General features: G+C 45.6%; 1 protein-coding gene across 5 annotated transcripts in view; it reads left to right on the top strand.

Moving 5' to 3' along the window:
* The first annotated feature begins 2,058 nt into the window (after nt 1-2,058).
* Tcp11l1 (t-complex 11 like 1) overlaps nt 2,059-7,704 on the top strand; it is a 31,926-nt gene continuing 26,280 nt past the window's right edge. Inside the window, exons 1-2 of one of the 5 annotated variants that reach the window (XM_004627065.2) lie at nt 2,059-3,029; nt 6,702-6,873. In XM_004627065.2, the coding sequence (XP_004627122.1) occupies nt 6,726-6,873 (148 nt within the window). In that variant the 5' untranslated portion in view covers nt 2,059-3,029; nt 6,702-6,725. The other 4 variants (XM_023710760.1, XM_023710763.1, XM_023710761.1 and 1 more) reach the window with 4 other exon arrangements.

Genomic DNA, 7,704 nt, shown 5'->3' with positions numbered 1-7,704 from the left:
AGTTTTCCATAGTCTTAGCTTGCTGACTGTACACCTAGACTATCCTTTAACATGTTCCTTTGTATCCTGTATTTCTTGTAAATTGGTCCTTAGAGCAAGTTTTTTTTTTTTAATGATTTTTTCACAACCACTATACTGTCAAGACATATTTGCTAAGTAGAAAAAGTCTAACACATGAAATACAACCTAAAGCTGTTTGTCCCTAACCTTTTAGTTATATTTTCAGGCTGAATTTTATATTTTAACTTAGATTTTTGAGAAGAGGTAAGGAAAACTTAAATGACACCAGCGCGCTGGCATTATCAGTAATTTTTTGTTTTTTTGATAGAAAGTGATACTGTCCAAGTGCAAGAAGGTCGAGGGCTAATCTCTGTACTACAGCTAACGTACCAACTTAATAGAGCAGGGAAAGTTTTCTTGTATAACGAAGTGGGGGGGGGCAGCTTTCTTTACAATGAGGAAAGATAATTCATGGCTTAGGTGTGAGAGGAAGTTTTCAGAAACAAGCTTTTAAAACTGGTGAGACAAAATTTGGCAGAGCAACTCTGCTGATTCAGTCTTTATTTTGCACATAATTAAGAAGCATGATTCTCTGCCAACCAAAACCAACACCTTGAGGGGAAGGTAGAACTGCTTAATCACGTACAACCTCCTAGAAGCAACATTCAAACACAAGAACAACTTCCTGGAAAACATACCTGTAACCCAGTCTGTGGTTAATAAGAGTAGGATAAAATTTTAAGAAAAATTGGTTACAAGAGAACAGCAACTAGGAATCTAGAAAAGCCAGCTGGAAGCAGAGATATGAAGAGATCCTTCCTGTGCTCCAGGGAGGTGACAGGTAACAGCTTACCTCCAGGGCAGCTGTCTCCTTTTTCCCAGCCCTGTGTATCCTTACAGTGAACTCTCTCTGCCTTGACATACTTTGACTTTCTAGTCCTTGAACTGAAGATCAAACTGGCTGGACATAGTAGTGCATGCCTGTAATCCCAGCACTGGGGAGGCTGAGGCTGGAAGATCTTAGTTTAAGGCCAGCCTCGACCTCGACTACAACCCACCACCACTACCAAAAAACCCCAAATCACACAAAAAAGAAGATGGTTCAACATATTTGTCTTTTTTTTTTTTTTTAGGCGGAACCAGGGATTGAACTCATGGAAACACTTGCCAGGGAAGCGCTTATTCCACTGAGCCATCTCCCCAGCTCTATTTTTATATTTAAAAGAAACAGTTCAAACTATGTGTCAGATTAAAACCACTGCAAATCAGAAAGGTTTGAGTATTGTCCTTGTACTCTAAGGGTTAATCCTTCAAGGTCGATAACGATCTCTTGCTACAATATACTTCTAGGCTGACTAGCCTGACTAGAAGCCTGACATTAGAGTCCTCTGGGAAGCTTTCACTGACTGCCTGGCCTCGGAGCTTTCAGGCAACGGTTTTAGACCCCTACCCCTTCATATTCTAAACCAGAGAAAAGGGTTGAGAAGCTCTAAAGTACAGACTATGATACCTTAGTCTGGACTCCAAAGTGTGAAGTGAATATCTGTCAATCTCGGCAGTTTCAGGGTTTTTTTTTTTTTTTTTTTTTTGCTCTTTCTTTCTCTGGTACTGAGGAAAAACAATATTTCAAGTCTCTGCCTTGAACTGCTTTACTTCCAAAAAATGGTAGAAGGTTTTTTTTTTTTTTTTGCAAATCTTCCTCTGAGAACTTTAAGGAAAAATAATGTACTAGTTGGTAAGTGGTGAGAGAATGCTTTGGGCTCCAATAACACATGATCTATTTAATAGTGTTTGAAGGCATTAAATCCACCCATCAGGTTCGTTCCAGTTATTTAAACAAGTTTTGTAAATTACATGTAGATTTACTGCCTTCATTTTAAGACTTGTATATCGCTTATGCTCAGTTTTAAAGCACAAAAAACAAACAAACAAACAAAAAAAAAAACGAACAGCTAAGAATCACTTGCCTTTTATCTTTTAAAATCAGGCACAACTATTTGTATTTCTGGTTGCTTTTTTTTTTTTTTTTTTTTTTACTGCTGGCAAATGACAAAGGAGTTTTCTTGGAGTAACTACTCAGTCGAGCTCAGCGCTCCCGCTCCAACTTCCAAAGCTTTGAGCATCGCGGTGCTTAGGAACGACCTGCACAGAGCGGGGCATCAAGGGAACCGTTTACACACAGACACCCACCTCTGCCTCGCCTGCACCGAGCTGACCGTGTCCTCCCACAGCCAGAGCGCGGCAGGCACTATCCGGGCCACGGTGACGCTCAGAATCCAACGCGGTGCCATTGAGACGCGGCTGTGTGGGCGGCGGGCGTGACTTCCACAGCCGCCAAACTGAGGCAAGAGGAATAAACCTGGCGCGGATACAAAGATGACGATGGCACAGTTTTCAAAATCTGGGCGGGAAACGTTTGAAATGGATCGCTCCTTTCTTTTTCCTTTGCTTGACTGACTCCGCGCGTTTTTGCATCACTTTCCGGTCGCGTAGCCAGCCGTCGCCTGGAATCCAGCTGCGCTCCGACTTTCCGTACGGTAACATGGCGCCTCCCTGTTCGCGTCTGGCCAGGCCAGGCTCCGAGCCGCTGCCCCGCGAGAACCCTCGGCCAGCACCTGGCCGCGCCATCACTTTCCGTACAGCAACATGGCGCCGCCCAGCTCCCGAGCAGACGCTCAGTGAGCCATTTCGGCCTGCAGGGGACTGAGCCTTCTGACTCTCCGTACGAAAACATGGCGCTGCCCTAGGCTGGTCAGGCGCCTCTCCACTAGCCTCAGTCGGCCCGTTCCCAACGCTGAGGAGCAGTCACGGTGGCGGCTGTCCATCCGAGCAGGGCAGCGAGGACCGCCCGCAGAGGGGCGAAGGGTGAGGCGCCCGAAGGGCAGAAGAGGAGCGGACCTCCCTGCCGCGCATCGCTCTCGGCTCCCGTCCCCTGCGCCGTCCCGCCTGACTCGCGGCGGGAGCGACAGGAGGGACCCTCGATTCCGCGACAGGAGAACAGCCGGAGAGCGGCGCGCGCGAGGCGACAGGTCGGAAGCACCGCTGGTGGTTCGCCTTTTCCCTCGCGAAGTCGGGGTCGGGGGGCACGAGGAGGAAGCAAGGCGGCGGGAGGCCCGGGCGCGCCCCGCTCGGCGTCCATCCCTCCTCGGCCCTGCCACTCCCTCTCTCGCCCAAACTGTTGTTTACAACGGAATCCAGACGCGGGGGGCTGGGCACGCTGAGCGCCGGAGGAAGCGATGCGCGGCCGCCGGGGACAGGCCCCATGCTGCCCGGGTGAGGGGGCCCCCGTGGGGGACAGCGCGGAAGCGCGAGGGTCGCCGACCCCGGCACGGTCGGGGCTGATGGTTGTTGAATGAATGAGCGCGCTGAGAGCGGTTAAATGGCTCCTGCATGCAGCCCGGAGCCCGTCTGTAGTTCCCTCTGGTGGAGAGCGTGTGTACCGGCCGCAGGTAGCCACAGCCCCGGGTTAAGCCTCCTCCCGCGTGCGAGGGAGGCAGCTCTGTTTTTACAGGGGAGAAAACTGAAGTCGCGCAAGTAGTGAAGAGCCAGAGTTGGACCCCAGACCAGCAGCCCAAATACAGCAGGGCCGCCACAGAGATGACAAAGTAATTCATCTCTGCCAGTAAATACTTAGTGCCTGTCTGTGTGAGAGGAGGCGGTTGTGCATACGGAGCCCAAGTGTACGGGTGGCTTGTCTGAGGCTCAAGATCTAGGGGAAAGTGTTGACTAGGCGTGGTGGTGCACAGCAGCACTTGGGGGGCTGAGGCAGGAGGATGGCAAGCTGGAGCCCAGTCTGAGCAGTTCCCCAACGTCTCAGAATAAGGAGGGAGGCTGTGGAATGGGGCAGAAGCCCTGGACTCGTACCAAGCACCCGCAACAGCAAAATAGACGCAACCATCTTTCCCTGTCCCCGCCTACCACTTTTCTCATTTTCTCATGCCTTGGCTGCTTCCCTCTCCGAATGAATTGCCTCTCTCTTCACCTTCTTTCTCCCTCCAGATATTTTATTAACTGGGTGAAATTCCACTTTCAAAAGTCAGCTCAAATGTCATCTTTTCTGCAAATGTTTTCCCACCATCCTCCTGGGTGGAATTAGTTTCTCCCTCTGCTGTTGAGACAAGCAATCTCATAGTGTTACTAAGGCTTGCATTTTAACTTTGGATCCCTGTAGCCCTTCCTGTCTCTTCTCTAGACCATGTATCTCTCTCTCTCTCCCCCTCCCCCTCCCTCCCTCCAGATTGAATCCCGGGCCTTGTGCCTGCTAGGCAAACCCTCTAACACTGAGCTACATCTCCAGTACTATTTTTATTTATTTCTAAAAACTGAATTTCACTATGTAGTTCAGGCTGGTCTTGAACTCATTATGTAGCCATAGCTGGCCTCAAAACAATCCTGCCTCAGTCTCCTGAATGCTGGGATTATAGGTGTGGGTTACCACGCCCAGCTATTATTAGGTTTTCTGAGACAGAGTATTTGTAGCTCAAACTGACCTTGAAGTCACTGAGTAGCCCAGGCTGGCCTCAAATGGGCAGCTTCCTCCTTGGGCCTCCCAAATGGTGGGATTACAGGCAAGCTCCAGCACTCCAGGCTTTAGTTAAGCATATTTTGAAGTGAAGGACTTGCTGAATGCCAGATGTCTGGCACCAGCCCTGCAGGAGTTGGAGAAAAGTGCAAACACTAATGAGGTTGGTCCTGGAGTGCCCTGGGAGGAGACAGGACTAGAGCTGAATCAAGAAAGGGGTTGGTTTTGGAAGCTGGAGTAGAAACCTTGCTGTACTCCTAACCAGCTCAGGGTGAATTACTTCATCTTTTCTGTGCTGATTCTCAGTGAGGAGGATAAAATTAGATGTCTCCTCGCTCTCTCATTGCAGTATGGTGGTAATGCTGTTGTTTGCTTTTTGGAGCATTTCCAGACCCTAAAAGGATTTAGGACAGTGAAAAGATGGGTATTGAAATGTAAAATCGAATTAGAAGTGGGAGATACAGTAAAACAAGCTTCATATTAAGAATACATTTCCATTAAAAAATTTCATTGCCAATTACTCATTCTATTTAATGGAGGTCTCTGAAATTTCAGAGAACTGGGTCAAGTAATACTTCTCTACTTGTTCAGAACTGAGCCTGCCAAACCTCCCTAAAGCAGTTATTTTTTATCCCTTGATTTCCTTCCAGATGTGTAATGTAGTATAATTACTGTTTATGGCAGTGTTTTATGATGAAGTGCTAATGGTATCAGTGTTAATTATCTTCAGTATCATAAATGCAGATATACTGTGTCTGTCCTAATCAGAAACTCCCTAGAAAAGAAAACCGTAGGGAAGAATTTGACAAAAACTTGGTTGTAATTAAGGGTCCTTGGCCCAAACCAAGGTATCAAGTGATATTTCTATTCTGACCAACAACTAATCAAATGAAAACCTCGCCCAACCACACACATGGCTGTTTGCAACTTCCGGCTTTACACATAATCTTTTCCTACCACTGGTAATGAGTTAATAAAAATATTTGCCATACACACTTCTCTTAAACACCACTTAAAAGAGTATTTAACTCTATTTATCACCTACAAGATAGAATCAAGGAACTAACTCCTTAGCCCTTTGTGTTCACTTGGAAGCATTTTCTTCCTTGGCGTGGTAGCATGTCTGGGTGGGTGGGGAGCCTCTGGAGTCATAGCTACTTAGGAGGCAGAGGCAGGAGAGTCACATGGTGGAGACCAGCCAAGGCAACAAGTACAAGGTCCTGGATTCAATTCTCACTAGTACTTAAAAAAATATATAGTTTGCAGGGAATTTTCATATCAGTTCTCAAGGATGAAAGTAAATAAGATTGAATTACTTTGATTAAAAGAGGAAGCAAATTATTTATAGTGTTTTTTTTCTATTTAAGGCCCTCTGTTCTTGTGACATGGTATTCATGAGGGGAATAAAAATATTTTACAGGGGGCTGGGGAGATGGGTCAGTAGAATAAGCGCTTCCCTGGCAAGTACAAGGGAAGTTCAATCTCTGGTTCTGCAAAAAAAATAAATAAATAAATTAAATAAAATAAATAATATATATATATATTACATATTACTGTCTAATATCCATAAATTTGATAAATTATAAAGAATATTTTACAAGTATTTGTTTAATCTTTTTTTTTTTTTTTTAATGTTTTTAGTACAGGGTCCACAGGATCTCACACAGATCGGACTTGTAGTGATTCACCTGTTTTTCAGCCTCCCAAGTACTGGGATTACAGGCATGCACCATTACACCCAGTCTCAATTGCAGTCTCAGTGTGTCCTGGGGGCAGGGCTGGCATGGCAGGCCGGGGCTTATATCCCGGCCCCTGCGTCTGCCCAAGCAGGCACTTTTAATTCACTGAGCTAACTGGCTGGCCCTTAATATTCTTTTTAGAGACAGGGTCTTGCTACATAGTGTAGGCAGGCTTTAAATTCACTCTGTGGCCCAAATTGGCCTAGAACTAGCAGTGATCCCCCTGCCTCAGCCTCCCAAGGACTAGGATTACAGGGTTGGACCACCATGACAGTATCTGGTTAATCATTGGAGTAGAATATTGTAGCTAGATAAAATCCTGGTGATCTTTTATTTTTCAGAGGAAAAAACTGAAATCCAAAGAGATTAATGATTTGCCCAGATTCACAGTACTAGTTAGTGATAGATCTAGAAACTTTAGGCTTTTTTTTGTTTCCTAGGAAAGTGAATAAACTTAATTGAGAATGTCTGAAAACTTTGACAAGTCCAATGTAAATGAGTCAAATGATTATGAGAAGGGCCTCGATGGTGCTGTGGAACATTCCGGTGAAGCTGTTCAGAAAGATGTAACATTGGACTCTTCTAGTCCCCAGAGGATGCAGAGACCTCACTGTAAGTACATTTGACTTTGGTTAGGAACAATATTAGCATTGTTTTCCGATGGTATTTTTATTTCATTTTCTTGTGCATGTGACCGTAAGTGCTAATCTCTGTCTGTCTGTCTGTCTGTCTGTCTCTCTCTCTCTTTCTCTTGGTTTATTTTGGGTCACACCTAATTTCTGATAATGTCAGAAATTGTCAATGACTACCACTCACGAATAGCAGCAATTTCTCAACCAATAGCCTAGTTACTTGAGGGTTTTCAGCAGTATGAGAATATTAAAATTTTAAAATAATGTCCAGAATTTTGCTATCTTTCTTCAGCATCAAGGGCATTTCAGTTTCTCTGAAGTGCTCTCTGGGAAATGCAAAGGAAGAGTGTAAATTACTGCAGTTCCAATGATATTTGAAAGTCTGTGACTGATTCTAATCTGGACAAGGGTTGTACAGTTTGAAGAAAAAAACATAGCTCCCCACACCCTAACTTCACAGCCTGGGGGCTTAGTTCCTTCAGAGGTGAGGGGATTGGGTTTGCTGAATGAATGTGGTAAGCCCTTTGAGCTCCCTGGCAGGCAGCAAGCCTCCAGATGAGATGAGGATATCTATTTGTGTTCCCAGCAACTCTACCAACTCAGGGGCCAGGGAGATGGCTCAGTGGAATAAGCACTTCAAGGGCCTGAGTTCAATCCCCGGTTCTGCCAAAAAAATAAAAAAATAAATTACCAACTCAAGTCTCTATTGAATCCAAGGCAAGACACCACAACAAGTTTATGATGGCAGCTAAACTTAAGATTTGGGGCTGGTGAGATGGCTCAGTGGTCTAAAGCACCTACTTAGAACAAG

This window comes from Octodon degus, unplaced genomic scaffold, assembly GCF_000260255.1.
Source record: "Octodon degus isolate 3935 unplaced genomic scaffold, OctDeg1.0 scaffold00018, whole genome shotgun sequence".
NCBI lineage: Eukaryota > Metazoa > Chordata > Mammalia > Rodentia > Octodontidae > Octodon > Octodon degus.
The sequence above is the reverse complement of the archived record's forward strand: the minus strand, read 5'-3'. Positions and strand labels throughout refer to the sequence as shown.